Here is a 21,181-nt window from a genome sequence, read left to right on the forward strand (position 1 = left end):
CATATTTCCTTTAATGCATAAAGCAAGAGACATGTTTGAATAATCAAGATTTGGAAGAAAATTGTTATGGCAGCAGCACGTTGGCTGCAAACCAACTGAAAAATATGCATTACAATCCATGGTGAGAATATGAAGCAGTTGTAAACTATTATTTCATTTGTGAGATTTTCTAGGTGTGAAATTCTGCTCTACTTTTTACACAGCATGTAGGCAGCATAAATGAAGGAACAGCTCTAAGCCTCCTTATTTCCCAGCTCCAACTGAGCATTTAGAAACTGGGTTTGGCTTTTCTTTCTTTCCAATCCTCTTGTGATAGACAAAATTTTTAGCTGACAGGAATAAAAAGAGTTCCTAAATATGCCTGTAGATATCAATTTTATTCACACACAGGAAGCCGAAATAAGTTGGATTTGACATGGGAAAAGTAATGCCCTCAGTAACAGAGGTTATGATGCAGAGCAGCTTCACAGGACTCTTCTGACTATTATTTCAGCACAGAAAACAGAAAAAAAGGTCTTTCTGTAATAAAGTGCAGCACAATTTCAGAAGGATTTTGTAATACAGATCATAGTGTTGGGCCCTATCAAAAAAAAAAAAAAAAAAGGCCAGTTTCTAAGAAGCAATCCTAAATGGCACTTTTTTCTCATAATCTGAAGGACACAGTAAATTGGATAATGGCGGATAAGGTTTTTTTGTGAAACACTTTTCAGTGTCTATTTTTTTAAAAAGTCCTGCTTTAATAAATATATAACCCCCTGCTCCTGGCAATCAACAAAGGTGAGTAGACTGGCTCAAAGCACCAAAGCATCTCCCACCCCCACAAAGTGTAAGCCTGAGGTCTTACCATCATAATAATTTATTGTCTCAAAATATTATAATTCTACAGGGAAAGGAGCTGGAGCTGTGACCAGAACAAGGAGCAGACTGTCATATATTAAAACTACAATTGTAAATTAAAGTTAATGCAGCTAAGAGACAGTTCAACATACAGAATGCTCAGTTCATTAGCACAGAATAATAAACTCCTCCAGAGGAGAAGACATGTCTGGACTCAGACATGTGGACTGCAGCTCATGGATGGCACTACTTGCAAAAGAAAGCAACGCGAAAACTTAAATTGTTCTCTCTCTCCTCTTAATTCCATATTTGCTACACTTACTCTGTACACCACAATACTATCTCATGCAGTAAATAATTCACAGAGAACTAATAAAAATTATATCTGTAAAGTCATGTAAAGTTTAAAATAAAAGACCCACCTTCTATAGAAGAATCTGCATTGATGTAAGCGACTGCCCGTTCCTGAAGGACTTTGGCATTTTCCTAGGGTTGTAAATGTATAACTCTTACTTCCAATTAGTGGCATTCAGTCAAGAGCATGTCAAGTGCACTGTTTTTTTAGAGTATTACGATTAAGATCTCAGTCAGGATAATTACTACGGTGTACCTTACTAATTATATTGTTTGAGGACGGGTAAATATTCTGGGCATATGAAATTCATTACTCCTTTCTGGGACTTAATTTGTTGTGGAAAACATCCACAAAGTATAGGCGCTGCCTTCTGCATCACACAAGAGAAAAATGGAGCAGGAAAATTACTGAATAAAACTGCAGCACAGTAAAATTAGGTTATTACATGCATTTTAGCTCTGCACTTCTGGACCTTCTGAACATGCAACATGTGGCTGTGAGGTCAGCCAGAATTCCTCCATGCTTTTAATCCCTAGTTTTCCATATGTGCTCCCTGCACTGAACTCAATTTTAACACTGATAAACTCCTGACATATCTACAATCTTCCTTTTTAAAAGGGAAAGTCAAAGCACTGAAATTTTCTTCTTAAATGCAGTTGACTGACTATTTTGAGTTCACTAAGCATTGCTTTCATGCTAAATATATGCAGACATGTTGTTTATTTTTTTTTTCAAACTGGTAATTATGTTTGAAATTGATATTCTAATTAGTAAGTAGTATTTTACGAGATTTTGGCTTTGTGACAGATATTTTAATTATGTTAGCAATTGTTACTTGATTCATTCAATTTATAACCCAACTAATAACTCGTAAGTCATGTGAACTAAAAATTTAATTGGCAATTAATAACTACATCATGTAAAAAAAAAACCAAACAAACAGGAGAGTAGATCCTGAAAAGAATATGATGGGAGGGAGCAAGACTGTATTTGCCTAGATGGGGACTTGCATATATGCAAAATCATATTTGCAGCATAAATGAAATTCTTTGTTTATGAGCTATGGAGATCGTTTGTGTAGCAAAAGAATGTTGCCATAGCTGAATTCTTTCTGTTACACAGAAGATGGTGAATATCATGGGTTAATTTTCCTCAAGATTTAATACATGACAGATCTGGCAGCTGCAGAGAAGAGGAATGTAAGCTGTGAGGAATGTCTCTAGAGACACTGAATCTAATTTAGGTCTAAAAGAGTAGTCATGCACACCACCAAAATGAAGCAAGGAAAAAATAATATTAAAAGACATGTTCAAATATGAACTGTGCTTACAGTTTTCTAACCTTATACAGCTGCCATTTCACGAAACAATGAATGATAGATTACTAGATACCAAATGATTACACAAAACCCATTACAGAACAGCAGTAGCATTATTTAATAAATAGAACATAAGAAAACTCCCTAATTTACTAATGACTTGTTCAAGAGAAATTGATTTCTTAAGTATCACTGATTCATATTCCTCATAATGAAAACAATTGTGTGGGGTTTTTTTTGACAGCACCTATATGTATGCAGAGATACACAGACAAAGAAATCACAAATAAAGTTTTACATACAGCATATTTTTGCCACCAGTGGAGTTCAGGAGTTCAGGTGAGATGAAAATTTAATGCCAACTATTTATAATTTCTCAGTAAATGATTTAAAATAATTTAAATTACTTTTTCTTCATGTTTCATAAACCAGCAGTAAGATGAAGACATTGTTAAAGCTGGAAGCCAAACAGTTTATGGGTGAAAAAAATAGTGCAAATCTGAAGGAATAGAAATCTCAGCTTTGTTAACAGAAGAGTGATGGAATCCCCTTGGTGTTTGGAAGCATTTTTCTGGGTTTGTTATCTCCTCTGACATGTACCATTTTGCTATGTAATTTTGTGATTTGCTGAAATGCATGCCAATAAACTAAAATAAAAAATTAATTTTTTTATTTTATAGATTCTGAAAGCTCTATCCACACAGCTAAATATTAACTTGTAAATAAAATTCTAATAGAAGAATAAGACAACACATTTTTGCTAAACTATTCAGTACTAATAAATTGACATAGTTCAGCACAAATGTGTTTTATCAGGCAATTTTCTTCCTGCTCTATTTCTAATTTGGATTTTGCAGACAGAGCAATGAAAACTCTTGTAAGACCTATATTTCTTATTGGGGTTAAACAAATCCACTAAGAACTGAATATGCCCAATAGGAAAAGGAAGATATAAGTATTCAGAACCTCACTTCTGAATTTCCCAACATTCCTCCCTCAGGCAGGAAAAGGAAGATGAAAGTAGCATGCCCAATAGGAAAAGGACAATAGAAATACCCAGAACCTCACTTCGGAATTTGCCAACATTCTTCTTTCAGGCAGGTATATAGTCAGGGATCCTCCTACAGAATTAATTGACTGTCCTGCCCCAGAGACTCTACAATGCTGGAATTCACAGGAATTTTGATTCTATTCACTCATAAATTATCTATTCTTTCATTTGCTCAGTAGGATTGATTTTTATACAAAGGCTTACAGATCAGAGATTCAGGACCTGGACTTGAACTTATAGAAACTAAGGAATTTCTCAAATAGAAAGTTAGACCAATCTGGGTCTAAAAGATTGGTCTAAATGCTATCATTCTGTTAAGTGACAAAATAGATTTCCACATAGAGACCACTGTGGGATATTAGCTTTGAATCAAAGCAGATTTTTAAATCTTAGAAGAGTCAGTGCACTTATGTTGTAAGAAGCTAGGTAGGTAGGTAATTTATATAAATACATGAGTGTCTCACAACACCTGAAGGAGTCTGTTGTACTCCAATTTTACCACAGAGTTTTTGATTGCAGTTTAGGAATAGATGCTGGGTACTGCAGTCACCTGCAACACTTTCAAGTTTTGCTTTGCTTTACACAGTTTTTTTATTTACCTCAGCCCACTCTGTGGAACCCAATAATCCAAATTCTTCTGCATCCCAGCTAGCAAAAACAATAGTTCGCCTAGGTCTCCAACCTGCAATTACATCATTATACTTGAAAATTCAACTTATACTTTAGAAGTCTATTGACCACAGTTAATTGCAACTGCTTTAAAAACAGCACTTAACTGATATAACAGTAAAAAAATCCTCTCTAAAATCCTTAGAGGAACATATTACTGCAGAGGCATTTCCTCTTTATGCAATATTTTCAATCTGCACAGCTAAGAGGGTACCATTACACTCACGAGGGAATAAATTCAGCCAACTACCATGCAATGCCACACATGCATCTCTTCAATAAATCTACAACCCTCATAATGAGAAATAAAACTTTCTCTAGAGGTGAAAAGTTAAATCAATAGAACAACTTATGGAAGCACTGATCCTCAAAGCTGCTGTTTTCCATATCTATCATTTTACATCTGTAGTAAGTAAGTTACCTTCCATCTTCATTTTACTGAAACTCCGTACAATTTCTTGCAGAACTGCAGCACCGGTGGTTGGATCAATACCACCAAACACCCAAGAGTCTCTATGACCACCTAAAATAATATATCTGTCTGGAAACAAACATACAGTATCAATTAATAATTAAAAATACACTAGGATTACCTGTGTTTTCCTTTGACTGCATCTTTACTTGTATGAAATCAAATATGAAGTCCAATACCAGTGCTACAAGTTTATTTCTTAAGGGAATCTGCAATCATTCACTTATTCTACTAGAGGTCTGCAACTAAAGACAATAAATATTTAATAAATATTTTTCCATCTAAAAGACTTTGCTCTGTATGACCTGCTACAATAGTATAATGTATCAATATATATTATAGTATCAATAGTATCAATAGTATAATGTTAATGTTCCAAATCATCACCAGGTTTCTGTAATTTGAATTATGTTAATTTTTGCAAAGGCAAAATGTATGAATGATGTAAGGGGAAGCCTACTGTAAAGTGACAGGCATTATAAAAAAAATTCTCCAATGTCTATCACTGTATTTTATAGGGAATGCTATTCTTGGGAATGCCAATGACAAATAGTGTCATGGGAAGGACAGAAAAACTACTAAGAATTTCTCAAGACTCTATTGTATGGTTATCTAAAACACTTTAAGTTTCTTACAACATAAGTGCAATAGAAATACAAAACAAGTGCAAAACAAATACAAAAGAAAGAAGGAATTAAAATCATCAAGCACCTGATGCTCACCTGGTTCCAGAGCTCCTCTGAGGATGCCAATGACATTGTAAATTCGTGTGATTTTATTGCTTGTATGAACGTGCATTCTGACTTTTCTGAAATGAAATGGAGTGTGGAGTAACAATTTCTTATTAATAAGACAATAAAAAGCCAATGCTAATAAAACATAAACCAGAGAGTTTGTGCTTCTGTCCTGCTTTGAGTTTTCAGCACTGATCCAATGTGGGCTCAGCATTGTCATGCTGTCTCAGAGACTCATTTTTTATTTCAGTTAAGCCTGCTGCTGATGCCTTAGAAAAAAAGCCTATGAACTGGGCTAGTCTATACATTTGCAAAGATTTACAGAATTTATGGAACAATTTTAATGGCAACCAATCAGATAATTGTGTACTAGACGAATAAACTGGAAAACATGTACAGTAATTAAAAAAAAAAAATCTACATTTTGACCAAAATTATAATTGTGGATATGCAGATGTTTATAAAGAATACACTTTGGTTTCCTAGCACAGGCCCATGCAATAATACAGAACTTGAAGAAAAGATGATTAGGAATATTCATCCAGGAATAAACTGAAATCCATGTTTAGGACAGCAGATCTAAGTGATTAAGATTTGTCAGCCACAGAATCACAGAATGGTTTGGGTTGGCAGGGACCTTAAAGGTCATCTAGTTCCAACCTCCCTGGCATGGGCAGAGAATCCTCCATTAGAGGCAGAAAACCTTCTACTAGAAGCACAGTTTTTTCTTCCCTGTCCCCCACCAGTAAAATCCACTTGTGAAATTTTATAACACCCAAAGGAATCCAGGTATTCGGAGAGATAAAACTAACACATGTTCAGCCCCCTTTAGCTGTGGAAGAAACAAAGCACCAAACAATGTGGGGGTTGTGTGTCTGGCAAAACCTCAGGAGATCCACATTTGAAGTTATCTTTTCAGCAGCAAATCTGCATAGCTGTCAAAATCAAAACCTACTTCAGGACAGCCACTGGATCTTTGCCCAGAAAGTAACAGACACCAGTGCCTTGAACGTGCATATATGTGCACACTTCCCATGTGCAAGTGACTTTCTGCCTAGAATCAAAAGGTTCATTTTGATATGGAACTGCTCTGAGAAAGAAGTATGTGTAGAAATAATCCATATTTACAACAAAAATGTTACTCTATCAAGTAAGAAGATGTTAAAAAGTCTACTCAAAAATACAAGTTCTGTGGTTGAATCATATTGTTTTCTCACTGTTGCTCTTCAAGATACTCCAAACAGCACTATAATTATGTCAAATATGCTTTCTTATTTGGTTATTCCTACTTTATTAATTTGCAGCTAGCTAGTGTTAAAGCAGAGCAGAAAAGAATAATGATAAATGAAGTCTTTATTAAATTATATATATATTCAGACATACTCTTGTTATCCATGAGATAGAGTAGTGATAATGATACACCATTTTTACACACTGTTCATTGGGGTCCACTAACAGTCCTCACTGAATAATACCTTCTGTAAACAGAAACTATATTTATGTGGAAAAGTCAGAGAAAAATGAGCTTTACCTTTATTGCAATTTATTGTCAAATGTCAGTGTCATGTGGCTTGATCTGCTAATTTATTATCTTTTTCTAATGGAATTTATTTTCAAATTCTAATAATTATCTCCAAATGTATCCCTAGCAGAAGGAAGTAAATATCTCCAGAGTATCTCTAGATGTATTGCTTCAGAGTCTTTTCCTCAGAAGGATTTTTTTTCTTTTGCAAAATTGTATGAACAGAAAAGTATTAAAACAGACCTTGCAGAAGAGTTGCCTGTGAATCCTGGCCCTATATTATAAGACACATTGAGACTTCCCTTCCAGCTGCTGTCTGGAGCTGCAGGTCCTCCCATTGCACTGTGAAGTGAAAACCAAGACTAATGCAGTTGACCATTAGGCTGAAACCTTAAATTCTCTTAATAATTATTGCAGCAAAACCTAGGCGGTTTTACAAAATTCTTAAAAGCATTATTGCAAAAACAGAATGCTTTAAATTTTCCACATTTTATGGAATAACTACATTACTACTAAATTACTACATTATTACTTCTGAATTACTTTCATTACTACAAAAGAGTAGCAAATGCAAGTAACAACATAGACTTTGCCATCTTAATATGAAAAATTTGTCTGCACATTTGTCAACCCTGACTTCTGGAGAGGAGGACTGATGTATACTCACCGCAGTAATACTTCTGCATCATGATATCCAATGGGATGAACCGGGATTTTGGGAATCCCTACACCTTCATTAACCTTGTGCCTGAAAGTGTACTCTGAGAAAACGGAACAAAATATAAAGTTTATGGCATTCTTAGCAACTTTAAATAAACTGGAAACACTTTTGAGCACAGCAGCCACGAGCATACATAATTCTTTTTAATTCTTACATCATTTCTCACACACTGCTTCTAGAAAACCAAACTGTAATGACAGAACCATCTGCACAGCAGTGCAAAAGATGTCCCCATGCTTGATGGCGAGATTTGCTGTCCAACCATGTTATAACATTTCCTCCAAGCTGGCATGTGAGGTGAAGATGGCACCTGTGCAGCTGGTTGACAAGCTGCAGAGAACATCCACAGATGCATTTACCTGGGTCGAAGACCGCCAGTGTCTCTCTGAGTCTGCTGGGCCTGGCACACACAACCTCTCCTGGTTTAGGTTGTCCTATGTCCCCAGCAGTGGCCACACAAGCCCATGAGATTTCCAGAAGCATCCCTGTACAGCCATCCCACCAGCACCCAGCACTGGCAGGTATCTTAGTTCAGACTGAGTTTAGGATGCCAACAAGGACAAGAGAAGCACATGGTGCCAACTTTTGAAAGACGCCAGACTGCTCTTATTTTTGCTACAGGAATTTTATTCCCCTTAAAAAGGATTTTAAACTGTTTTTTCCTGGAACTTATGATTAGCAAGGAAATATACCTCCAAGTAAAGCTATTAGTCCTGTTTGATGGCAAAGTATAACCTTGTTTAAAGCAGTCTTCTTGAGAAATACAGATATTTTAAAATGGCTATAAATTCTCAGTCATTTTCTGCTGCTTCACAGTCTGTAAACTTACATCCTGCTTTTTTAAGTGTCACAAGGGTGAGACCATATAAAACGTTTCCTAGAAACTTTATTCCACTGCCAAATTGAAAGCAGTTAGAATGACACAGACAGAACTTAGTGTGCAATAGAAAATTAACTATTGTCAATAAGAATTCCAAGCAGCTTTTTTCTGTGCATCTGTACTGAAAATTAATTAACTGCTAGTGCCACGCTTTCAGCAGCAGTTTATAAAGTACTTGATGGCTACAGAACTTGCACTCACCTTTTGCAGGATAACCTGGCGTCAGAGGGTCCCCAGCTCCATTCAGATTTAAAACGTTCCCACGCTGGACTCCTCCACCTGGAAGGTTCCAGCCATTTGGATAAGGATCTACTCCAGGTGCACAGTAGTCAGCGGGGTCTGAGTAAAGTATGATCCCTTGGGCTCCTGCTAATACGGCATTTTTAACCTGTGAAATTATTTGGTTTTAAGATGCAGCTTTTTTTTTTTTAATGCAGCAATAAATCTGAATGTTGAGATTTGCTTCCATGCAGGCATGTTTTTAGAAGACAAATATGTGAAAGAGTTGAAAATTACCCCAGATTTAGCAGAAGAACAAAGCATAGTGAAACGCAGTATATTCATTATTTGTGTCAAACCTTTAGTCATAGCTCAAGGCTATGAAATGAAGAACAGAACATAAAAACGAGGCACAAAACCTGACTACTATCCCCACTGCCCCACTATCACCAGTTTTGCCAGAATTCTTGTCTAAAATCAGAAGAGATAGTTACTCAGTTTCTGTGCATCAGACTCCTTGTCAAAGTGCTACTATTTCAAAGTACTGCAGTTCTATGGCATGTATCAATAGACTTGGCTCTACAAACTACTCAGTTCCCTGAACTGTTCTCTTGCATGAACTGCCTAGGGAGTTTACAGTCATCTCTGTCTCAGGACTTTAACACATTCATCTGGTTTTATTGTTTTGGAAGTTTTTCTTAGACTGCAGACACAATGGATACATTGCAGGCTTCCTTCTGCTTGTATGTTCCAATGAATAGCCCTTATTAATTCCCTCAAGATCTACCATCAACAGTGTCTGACACACAGAAGAAAAATTAAAACTCAACCCTTACTTTGTTTCCTCTGAAGATCTTCCCATATCTGGCAATGACAATCTTTCCTGTACAGTTAATTCCCATTTCACGCTCCAGCTTAAAAAAATCTTCTGTACGGCCATAATTCACATACACCAGATCTGCCTGGGCAGAAAAGAAAAGTAGTGTTGTGGCAACTGGTCAGTCAACAAACAAAATACTCATTATCAGAAATAAAGTTCCATTCACTATGTATGACAGAGGATTTTTAACTATTTTTTCATTTCTACAACTGAGATCCAGTGCCCACAAAAACAATAACAAAAGACATCCACAATATTCTATAGGAAACTTTGGCTCAAAATTCCGATTGGCTATTATCCTGCACTTAACAGGCCTAAAAACAGGCTGGAAAATAAAACCAGAGTACTTTGGTAAACTGACAAACTTCTCTGACTGTGACAAAGCAGCGGCATGACGTACATACACAAACACTCACTATTATAAAATTTCATTCATTTATGCAATGCAATGTTGTCCCTGACCTGTTCCATAATGAATTAGCAGATTAACTGAGGACCTTTTGTGGCCTTTGAAGGCATTCATATAATCTAAAATGTCTTCCAACTTGATATAAATATTCTAGTGTTATTCTACTAAATGCTACTTCTACCTGTGCCTTAAGCAAGTCCTCTACATATGACTGAATAATATGGAACAATCTGAGATGTATCCAAAATTTTCTATCAAGATAAAAATCTTTCACTTATTATGTGATTCAGAGTTTGAACAATTTGAGAAAGTTCAACCTTTGTATAATATGATGTCTATCTGTGCCCAAGTGTTCTTTAATTAAGACAAATGGTAATTAAAACTACTGCAACAAATTTTTGAGAAGTTGGAGCAATCTGTCCCAGGAAGTGTTTCAAAAAATAGATAATAGTACCATTACATAATTTCTTTTCTTACCTCTGGCACTCCTTGTGCTGAAAAAGCATTATATGGTGGTAGTATATCAGTAACATTTTCATACCCCTGTGGAGGTGGTTCAAACAATGATGTATTGAAAATCTACAAAATAAAATAACAGTAGTTTTTGGTCAAACATTCTAGGCACAAATTCACACTCTAAAAAAACATTAATTATAGTTTAAACTAAAGTCAGAAGACAGTTATTCAGTTTCTGAGCATCAGACTCCTTGTGAAATAATTACTGTTTCAAAATACTACAGTCCTATGGATGAAAGTATCAAAAGCCTTGGCTTTTGCCAAGTTAGTTAGCTTTGTCAGCAGTTTAAATTATAGCTTCCATGAATTAATAGCAACAAATACATTTCTAACTAGTACACATAAGTTCAAACAAAAACACAGGTAGGGATCTAGAGCTGAAATTTTGTAATAGAATGCAGATATGAATACAAAGAGACAGATCACATGTCAGAAGATACTCATCAGTCACTGCCTGAACCTAAGGAAAGAAGTACCTTAAAATGCCAAGAGGTGTTGACAGGAAAACATCTGGTTTATCCATGCCATCCCAGGTGTCTTTTTGTGGTTTCTCTCATCTGCATTATTATTCTCTTTATCTCTTATCTACTGATGCTCCAGTTAAACATGCTGCCTTTCATCACTATGCATTGTAACACTCACGCTGCTTTAAGGTGCACGTCCACCTTTTGTCACCTTGTGAGACTGTAGCTGAGACACTGTTACAGGGTTTCTGGAAGAACCTCTTCATTCTTTCACCTCTAAGCTCGTGTCATCCGTGAGCACACATTCCTTACTTTCTACCCTGGCTCTTCATCCTTATTCATGTGGTATGATGCTTCTCTAGCAGTCCCACCTCCTCTCCTTGCCCAGGATCCTTGTCAGAATTTACGTCTACTTCTTTATTTCCCCAGGTTTTCGAAAGAGAGATGTCTCTAGGCTGACTAGTTCATTAGTACTTCCAACACTAACTTAGGAGACACCATAGGAAGCCAGTGTGATCAGGTTCAGAGCAAGGGAAACAAGGCAATACTACATAAAATTGATAGTATCTCCACAATTCCTTACCTCAGCATGTAGTGGAAGAAAATATTGTACAGATGTTCAAGCAGGGTTTGGATAGGTACTTGGAAGAGAGATGTCATGAGGGTCACTGAGTGAATAAATACTTGGAAAAGGTCTAATAAGGATTTTTCAAGAGACTAATTTCATCACAACCAGAGAAGCCCTGAGCTGAAAACAGCTAGACGCTGGAAGAACTGCAGGCTTGAAATACATTTCTTTGTTCTTAAACATCCTTGTGCATCCACTTAAAGCTGTTTATGGAAACAGGATATTAGCCTAGATGTACCCTTAAGCTGAACCCTTCTAACACCTTATGGTCTACAGGTGTTAACTGCAGCCTCTCCACACATCCTCACTCTTCCGAACGAGGCACTGAGATTTCAGCCACTTTGCTGTGTTTTCTGCATAGCCTGGAAAACCATTTCTAAATATGAATTCCCTTTGCACTGGATTATTTTTTAACAATATAAAGCACATGCTGAGCTGAGTATGTGAGAATACAGAGGATGACACTTTTTTAACAGGAAATCACTGGAGGTTTTTCAGGTTTTACATTAACAAAATTTTGTCATTGAAAAGATCACCTCATTCCCTTGATCATCAATTAGTGAAATGTAGTTTGGCTGCTCTTCATTTGGGTATGAAAGAAGCACATCATAATTAACAAGTTCTGCTGAATCCAATCCAAATTCCTTCCACTGGCCTTGAATTTTTTTGGCAAGAAGAAGATTCTGTTCAGTTCCTGCGAGGTGAGGCAACTTGGTAAATGCACTAGAACAAAACAGAAAACCACTGGTAAGCAGCAAATGCAGAGATACATAATAGTGAAATAGGATCAGTGTTTATAAAGCTAATCTTCCATACACATTGCATGGACAGTAAGGTCTTAAAGTGTGAGCTGTAAAGCATGATTGCTTATCAGAATCTGCATCAGGACATATACTCAGAGCAGAGGATCTTTCCCGAGGCCTTAAGATAAGTCAACTGAATGTTCCTCTTTGCATAACAGGAATACACAAGCAATGAAAATCAATGTCAAAGATTCAGCAAAAGAATATTAGCAGTATGCAAAAAGCAGGAATAAATATAGGAAAGCTAAGTATACAGAAAGGAGCCTTCCAGATAATGCTGGTATCTGATCATGGATTTGTACTGCTGTCACAGTGTGTCCTAATTCCTAATAAGTTTAATTTGAAAATCATTACATTAAATTATCTGCACAAGTTTGCTCTTTTTTCATAATCAAAAGCCCGAACAACAAAACCTTCTTAACAACATTTACTTCCATATCAGATATAACACATAATGTTGATAAACAGTCACAAACAGAATCCAGTCCCTCTGGGCTGCCCTACAGCAATCTATGTACAATCTGATTGGCCCAGTGAACAAGTAAGGGATGGTGAAAGCTCACCAGTCAGCCAGGTACTCTGCATCAGCTTCCAATTCCCAACAGGCTACTTATCAATGGCTGCCCCACAGATGTCAGATACCAGCAATTACCATTAATTAGTAGTAGCAAATACCATGATTAATATCACTTCAGCCTGTCACTTCAGACTGTTTTCAACCCTTGTTCTGCAGTGTGCACTCCCTCAGCTTCCAAAGGAGAATGATGTCCAAAGTCTTGTTAAAGTCAAGGTTGTTACAGCCACTATAACGTCTCCCCTCATGCATGTAGCCAGTCATTTCCTTACAGAAGGCAACATGCTGACCATACAAACAAATAGTAAATAAATGCTGACTCTTCCAAATTATATTTCTGTCCTTCGTGTGTTTGAAAACAGATTTCAGAAGGATGTTTTGTCACCCTTCCAGACCTGAAGCCGACCAGCCCAGGGTCCCTCCTGGTTGTCCTTATTAAGATGGGCACACTATCAGCCTTTTTCAGCCACTTGGGGCCTCCTGCAATCATCAGAACTTCTCACCTACAGCAACACTGCAATCATAACATAAACGTCTTTCACAGGAGTCCCACCTGGCCCCAGGATTGGAATGCATCCAGATTCTCTAAGTAGACCACAACCTTTTGCTCTTTGCTGTTGTCAGTCCCGCTCTTTAAACTGTGAGGGTGTTCACCAAAGTCTGGAAGCAACCTTTGCCAAACCCTGTTGCTTGTTTGCCTCTTGCACTTTAATTCTCACTACTATTTTAAGTACCTTTTAATCCTTTAAGTATTCTAAATGCTACATATGCCATCAGGAAAAACACATGTGATTTTTTTTTCCAATTTTCCCTTCTAAACCGTTTAACCCTTTCCGGAGCTATGATACAATGCTAAGACCAAATCGTCTGCACTTACTGAGACTCCTATTTTTTATCCCATGTGATAAAAGCAGATGTAGTAGTCTGAAAACCAAAGATTATGGATCAAAATTTTCAAGTTCTCTTTTTTAATGCTTTTGGTAAACTTTTTGGATAGTGTGTTAATACAATCTCTCTGCATTTCCTGATTTTAATTTGAATTTAGGCAAAAAAACCCCCAATGAGCATGAAACATTTGGCCCATCATCAAAGCCAGCAGACAAATGAGAAACCATTAATATCCTATATCCAAGAGACTTTGGCATAAGTACAGAGCTATGCCATGCTATGTTGACTAGATTCTCACTCAAAAATAATTTTCAGGAACTCTCCAATCTACTGAAAGCAACTAATACAAAATAAGATTAGGCCTGTAGACTTGAAAAGCTTATTGATGTTAGGTAAGAAACCTTTTGGGTTTAGAATAAATGTATAGAAATCAAATTTGCCAGTAATTCTTTGATGTTCTTGATGCAGCTGCTGACTTACATGCTGAATACAAACATTTTACTAGCCAGAGTGAGTATTTATTTACTTTTCAGGTGAATACATTTGTTCCTCTATAGAAAATATAAATATACTGAATAATGTGGGTTTTTTTAATTTTCATGGAATGAATTAAAAAAAAGGTATTTTTATATCCCCAGTATTTTAGATGTTTTTAAAGAACTGCATGGATGCACTACAATGCAAAAAAGTGTATTTACTAACATCATGCAAGCCTTAACCAACCATACACGCACACTGACCATGGACAGAGCCCTTTATCTCAGAAACAGAAGACAGAGTATAATGGGATGTCAGAGCTCCCAATTAACAGCACATTGTCCAGTATGGCCACACTAAAGGAATTATAAATTGTAAGTACACATGCAACTCAGTGCCATGCAAATTTGTAGCATTAGTTTTTAACAGATTAATTTTCTACTTAGACTAGTTTGCTCAAACTGAAATTTTAAAGAGACGCTAAACAGACGATCAATCAGATGTAATTCATGTCAATCATTGTATCCCAAATAGAGTAAAATCATCTCAGTCTGAAAGAAAACAGTTATCTGAGGTTAAAGCTTCAGATACTTGTGAAGAAAAAAAAAGGCACACTTCATTAAATCATGGAGATGGGAAATCATGAAGACTGGTAAGCACTGGCAGTAGCGCAGCTGAGGGAAGCACACTTGACTGCACAACCACCTCAAAAATGGAACTTCAAAAATGGGGAGGGGGGAACAGAAGAATTGTAAGCCTTTCCCTTCTTCCCTCAGACATTTTGTACAACTCTAAACCATTCTAAAGCATCTTAAAAGCTCTGATTTCAGAGGCCCTTCCTTGGAGCTGATGTTATCACTTTCTGGCTTTTTTGACTGATAAAATTGTTCAAAAAATGATGCAGAAGGCTTACCGAAGAAATTTCCTGATGTTCTCTGCTTTCATTTCAGCCACAAGTTTCTGCCTCACATTTTGATGCACATCTGAAGAGTTGGGGTTTTTCTCAGTCAGTTTTGTAAACCATCCTGAAACACATTTGAAAAGTTTCCTACTCAGCAAGAATTTCCTCACATGTTTGAGCAGAGGTGCAGCCTGTGGTACTAATGGGTTAAAACAACAAGGATGAAGAGGGCTTAGAGCACCCTCTGCCAGTGTCTGAGGGCTCAAGCAAATATATTTCATTGACTGAAATGCTTAAAAGTGACATAATGAAAAGAGCAAACCCCAAATCCCTGGCAAATCCCCTTTTTAAGGTAGACTCATCTCTCATTAACTTTAAACTATAGTTTAAATTCTCAATTAACTGTTTGTAGTGTGAGGTTCGAACTCCTGATGCTCATGATGAAATTACTTTATTTAGTTTATGCATATATATTGAAATAGATGTGTAAGCATATGTAAAGTGAAGGTCTAGGACTCAACAGCCACCCTGCTAGCATTGTAATAGTTACAGACTTGGGTTATTCTATTTAATAATTAAAAGAATAAAGTTAACTGTCACCCAAGCCAGTTTTAAAATGTTTCTTCAGTACCCATAAATAGTAGTAGGAGAGGTAAATAAACTCTATGAGTTTGTCTTAAGAAAAAACAACAACAACAACAAAGAAATCCTTTTATTATTATAACTAGACAACCCCAAAGTGGGAAAATTTTCATAAGAAAGATAAATACATGTGCTGTCACATGCACAGTATATATGACCTGTTACACTTAAATACAATTGTAGCAACACTCTGAACTGAACAGCGATGCTCAATCAGACTAAAAGTCTATCTTGCCCAGTATCCTGTTTTGGAGCTGGGCCAAAAAATTATGTTCAGGGTCATGTAAAAGCATTGCACAAGTGCCAGAAATTAGCAGCTCAGGGATCTCCAAAATTAAAATAATATTTTATATATTAAAATAATATTTTATATATTTATTAGCCCTCATGGATTTTTCTTTCATGCTTTAGTGTTAGGTTTGTGTTACAATACAAGTCTTTAAAAAGGACATGCAATTTTAATTTGAAATCAAATGCTGCAAGTGACTTCAGAAAAGAATCTCTAGTAAAGTTCATTGTGCATAATGAAAACTTCAGTAACTCGGCTGTCAGTCAAACTCCTCCTCTACATTCTGAGCATTTAAAAATATCTTCAGTAAAAAACAGGAAATAAAAATTAAAAAAAAAAACAAATCTGGGAGATTTTGCAATCACTGAAGTCTCAAACTCTTGTACTAATTTTTTTCTCTTTGAATGCCTGGCTGCCTCTTTTGGGAAGCTGTCAGCTCACCAGGGCTTGTTCTGAGCTGAAGCACAGAGCTGTTCTGTTCCTCACTCCCTGAAGACTGAAGCTGCTGGACAGAAAAGCTTAGAAAAGCAGTGGGACAAATACTTTATCACGCCTCTGAAGAGCAGCATAATCTCCCTGCTGGTGAGTTAATCCCACCAGGGGTTGCACACAAGTGTGTGCAGGGGAGGGGCGCTGGGGGCTCAGCCCCTGGGTCTCTGCACTCACCTGTAAGAAAGCCCAGCAGGAAACAGCCGAGCAGCCCGGGGCACACGAGCCACACACGGAGGGAGGCCTTGCTCCTGCTCCCGGCCATACTGTCAGCACTGGCCGGCGCTTGGCAGGCTCTGGGGGCTGGCAAGCAGCTGCCTTCCTCCTCCTCCTCCTTCTCCTCCTCCTCCTTCCACCCGCAGCTCCAGGGCTGTCCCTGCCTTCTTTGCTTCTCTGTTCTGATGCTGCCTAAACTGCCTTAATCCCTGGGTGATGGCGATGAAATGGTTTTCCAAATGCAATTAAACTCTTCCAATTCTTAGTCTCACCCCACCAGACAGCCCCTGTGAGCTGGGTGTGTATCACAGTAACAAATATGTATCCAGGCTGTGCACCAAGCAATGTACATGTAGTATTTAAGATCCTAATTTCTACTAATTATCAGGACTTTCTGGTTTTGAAAGTTCCTGATTTAGGCTTGTTCACAACCTGTTCCCGTGGAAGTGGCCAAGAGATGAAATGAAAGGAAAACTTATTTCGTCTTTACCAACAAAATGCTGAATTGCTTCCTTTTTTAACCCATGGTAACATTAATCCTTAGCAAGGAATGTATACTTAGAGCAGCTGAGAATATAATTTAGATTGGCCAGACATAATTCAGTTTGCAACTAGGAAAAATTGCAAATTTATTTCCTATATTCTTTAGCTACTTGCACTTAAGATTACAAGGTTCTTAAGATCAAGTTTTCCTCATCTAATTTAGTCAAATCCATCAGTAGCTCATGGGGAAGGAAACAACTGCAGCCCAGGGAATAGTCAAAAGATATGTTCACAGAATCATCACATTTTGTATAAACTTACTCTAACCTCGCACATTACTCCCTGCTGCTGAGTTCCTTCACGGCTATATGGAAGCCAAGACTGATCTTTCTGGAGCTGAGGACCTGCCCATTTGAGACCAGTTATATGGCTGAAGGCAGGAAAGCTTTTTTGGGATCCTGGGCATGCTCCAAATTCCTACCACTCATTCCCAAAGCCCAAAGTAAATACTGTTTGTGAAAGAAATGTCAGTACTTTGAGAACCAAAACTTTCTTAAATACATTATGATGAGCTGAAAATATTCAGAAAAATCAGGAAATACTGGTTAATGTCCTAATTACTTAAACTAGGGCTTTTCAGAGAAAAATTACACCACTTGGGTATTCCACACCAGTCACAGCCTCTTAAGCACATGTCTTTGTTCAAATGATAAGCAAGTCCAGTCCTGTGATTTTTTTCCTGTCATTTCCCAACTGCTCATAAACCACCACAAATTCTGAACAGCAATGACATTTCACACCAGCATCTGAATTGACATATACAAACCAGATGGAACTCCACCTACAGAACTCACAAAGAATGAGCATATTGATGTATTATTAGCATTTATATAGCACCACAGGTGTAGGACTGGCACATAATAGACAGTAAAGTGACAAGGGCTTTTGGAGATTGCTATCAAAATTAGACCTCACATGATAATAACATCAGTGGAGGAAGAAGGCAAGAATAGCAACAGTGAGAATGTATGAAATGCATTTATTTCTATGTGACCGTCTTTTTAAAGTGACAAGGGCATTAACAGTGCTGAGGTTGAACAACAAGCAGCAGCCAAATGGCTTCTACCACTTAAAATACAGCCCTATTGCTATTAATTATTAGTTGTGACATGTTCTTACATGCCATGGATTAGCCACAGGTGGAGTATATTATGTTTACAATTAAATGCAAGTGTAATGTACAGTGTAAATCTGTTTTCAATCACAGGTCCTCCTCAACAAGACTGAGGCAGGAAATAGGATGAAAAAGCCGAGGTTGAAATGAACACAAATCACTTGCTCATTACCATCATTAGCAAAACAGATCCACTCAGGGAAAAGTCATTTATTACAAATTAAAACAGACTTTGATAGTGAGAAACACAGCCAAAAACTAAGACATCTTCTCCCACACTGCAACCATTTTTTCCAGCTTAACCTTCTTTACTCCCAACTCCTTTGTGCCATAGGGTTTCCCCATGTAACACAAGGGCTATCCCGGGATCAGGCCAGACATTCTAGGGTATCTAAAATGTGATAAGCACCTAACTTTAGGCACTTGAATTATTCTGCACTGAGATTGTTCACTTCCTAACAGAAAAACAGCCAGTGTCATCTGGGAGCTCACAGTGTCCTAAACTTCTAGACAAAGCAAACCTACACAGGGCAGCATTTGTGTCCTGCTCTGGGGTAACAGCTACAGGCCAGGTGAGACTTCTGAATACTGCTCTGTGCAGCCAGGGTGCTCACCATGGCCTGCACCATGGGCTCCAGGGGAATCTCTGCTCTGATGCTTGGAGCACCTCCTTCCCCTCCTTCTGCACTAACCTTGGTTTCTGCAGGGCTGCTCCTCTCACACATCTTTCACTCCTCTCTAGTCTGGCTCTAATTGCTTCTGCACAGTAACTTTTCTCCCCCTCTAAAATCTGTTATCCCTGAGATGCTGCCACTGATGGGCTCAGCCTTGCCCACAGCCATCTCAGAGCTGGTTTACATTGGCTCTGTCAGACACAGGGGGAGCTCCCAGGGCTCCTCACAGAAGCCACCACTGTAGCCCCCCACAATGAAAACACAATACAGACGGGGACAGACTTTTTAGTAGGGCCTTGCGATACGTCAAGTCATGGTTTCAAACTAAGGAGGGTAGATTCAGGCTAGATATAATGAAGAATTTTTTTTGCAATGAGGGTGGTGAGTAACTAGCACAAGTTTCCCAGGGAGGTGGTGGATGTCCCATCCCTGGAAACATTCATGGCCATGTTGGACAGGGCTCTGGGACACCTGTCCAGTTGAAAATATCCCTGCTAACTGCAGGGGGGAGAGGACTAGATGGTATTTGGAGGACCCTTCCAACCCAAACTGTTGTATGGTATTCCATAAATCAGCTGGGTGTGCTGTGGAGGCTGGTGAAAAGAGTGACATTACTACACAAAAATTTTTGTTGTCCCCCTGGGATCATACCTGTTTTATATACAAACATTTTGCATTGGCTTGCTGACAGGTTGCAAAAGGATCCCTGAGTTATTACTTACAAACTCCTTGGAAGAAAATCAGCTTGTGAAGGCTGAGTAACTACCGTTCACCCAGGTGAAACAGAAGCGAGAATGAGGTTTTGCCAAAGGTGTAGTACAAAGTCTTACAAATGCTCCTCAGAATAACTGGAGTCAGAGAAAAATGATCCTGACATGTGAGATCCAAAATAAAGCATTGTCAAGAGCGCAAAGTCACATATGTGAGAAAGTGGAAGAAGCTGCTACAACCCAAACCTCATCTGACTCTTACCTGTTACTGACCATCTCATTTCGTACCCAAGGAGAGACCTTAGAGCTCTTGAGATGATCAGCAGCCCGAAACACTCATCTTCCTTTGAGTCCTTTCCTTGCAATATCAAGGCCACATTCATCACCCTGTTATTTTGCATGGGGCTTTTCCAGCTAGAACTAAGATATTACCAGTGTGAGATACCTCTACAAGTGCATTGCTGATAATAGCTTAGCATTTTATTCAATTTTGAAAACACCCACTTCAGTCTAAGTTTAATCAAAAGTTTGAGGCTAAAAGGAGATAAGACCAACCCAAAGTAGTCAGATAAATTATGCAAAACAAATTGTGAAAAGATTACAAGGTAAAAGGACTCCTTTTCTTAGTGCAGGTGAGGAAAAGGGTCCAAACCATAAACTCCTGAACACAGAGTACCTCTTTTAATTACTGTCACTTTTAGAATTATCATGAAAATTATTCGTTACTGCATTTGCCTCATGCTGAGTTCAGGAGTAGTGAGAATTGCTCATTCTGATAGTGAAAACAAGAGTGAGGTTCAACTGAAGCTAGGACCACTTGCAGGTAGCTACATAGACACTACTCACTTAAAACACATAAATCCCTGGTAAACAAAAAAGCTCAAAAAATATTTGGCAAGGATACACATGCCAAATGCAAAACTAGCATGCATTTGTGTATTGAATGCATATTCAGCCAATTAGTAAAGCCAGTTATGGTACATGAAACACAGAATGAATGCCAGGGCTTGTAAACTGTAGGTTGTAGCTGCTCAGTAACTGGGCCCTAAAGGTTAATATCTGCAGCAACAAAGATACACTGCTGTTGTTTTGTTTGACCTACTGCCTGGCTAAAGGTTGAACTTGTGACTTGAGAGATCAAGGGACCCTGATCTGTGGGAAAGACAGCTCTGGCAGGAAGAATGGC

General features: G+C 37.9%; 1 protein-coding gene across 1 annotated transcript in view; it reads right to left on the reverse strand.

The window, feature by feature from the left end:
• Window positions 1-17,020, reverse strand: part of LOC115905171 (N-acetylated-alpha-linked acidic dipeptidase 2-like) — a 30,366-nt gene extending 13,346 nt beyond the window's left edge. Inside the window, exons 1-12 of the mRNA XM_030951294.1 lie at window positions 16,916-17,020; window positions 15,331-15,442; window positions 12,212-12,398; window positions 10,545-10,646; window positions 9,615-9,740; window positions 8,761-8,947; window positions 7,626-7,719; window positions 7,202-7,300; window positions 5,425-5,510; window positions 4,652-4,771; window positions 4,161-4,243; window positions 1,260-1,323 (exon numbers count right to left, since the gene is read on the reverse strand). Of these exons, the coding sequence (XP_030807154.1) occupies window positions 1,260-1,323; window positions 4,161-4,243; window positions 4,652-4,771; window positions 5,425-5,510; window positions 7,202-7,300; window positions 7,626-7,719; window positions 8,761-8,947; window positions 9,615-9,740; window positions 10,545-10,646; window positions 12,212-12,398; window positions 15,331-15,442; window positions 16,916-17,003 (1,348 nt within the window). The 5' untranslated portion in view covers window positions 17,004-17,020. The remainder of the gene's footprint in view (window positions 1-1,259; window positions 1,324-4,160; window positions 4,244-4,651; window positions 4,772-5,424; window positions 5,511-7,201; window positions 7,301-7,625; window positions 7,720-8,760; window positions 8,948-9,614; window positions 9,741-10,544; window positions 10,647-12,211; window positions 12,399-15,330; window positions 15,443-16,915) is intronic.
• Window positions 17,021-21,181: the final 4,161 nt, after the last annotated feature.

The sequence above is a fragment of the Camarhynchus parvulus genome, chromosome 1 (genome assembly GCF_901933205.1).
Source record: "Camarhynchus parvulus chromosome 1, STF_HiC, whole genome shotgun sequence".
NCBI lineage: Eukaryota > Metazoa > Chordata > Aves > Passeriformes > Thraupidae > Camarhynchus > Camarhynchus parvulus.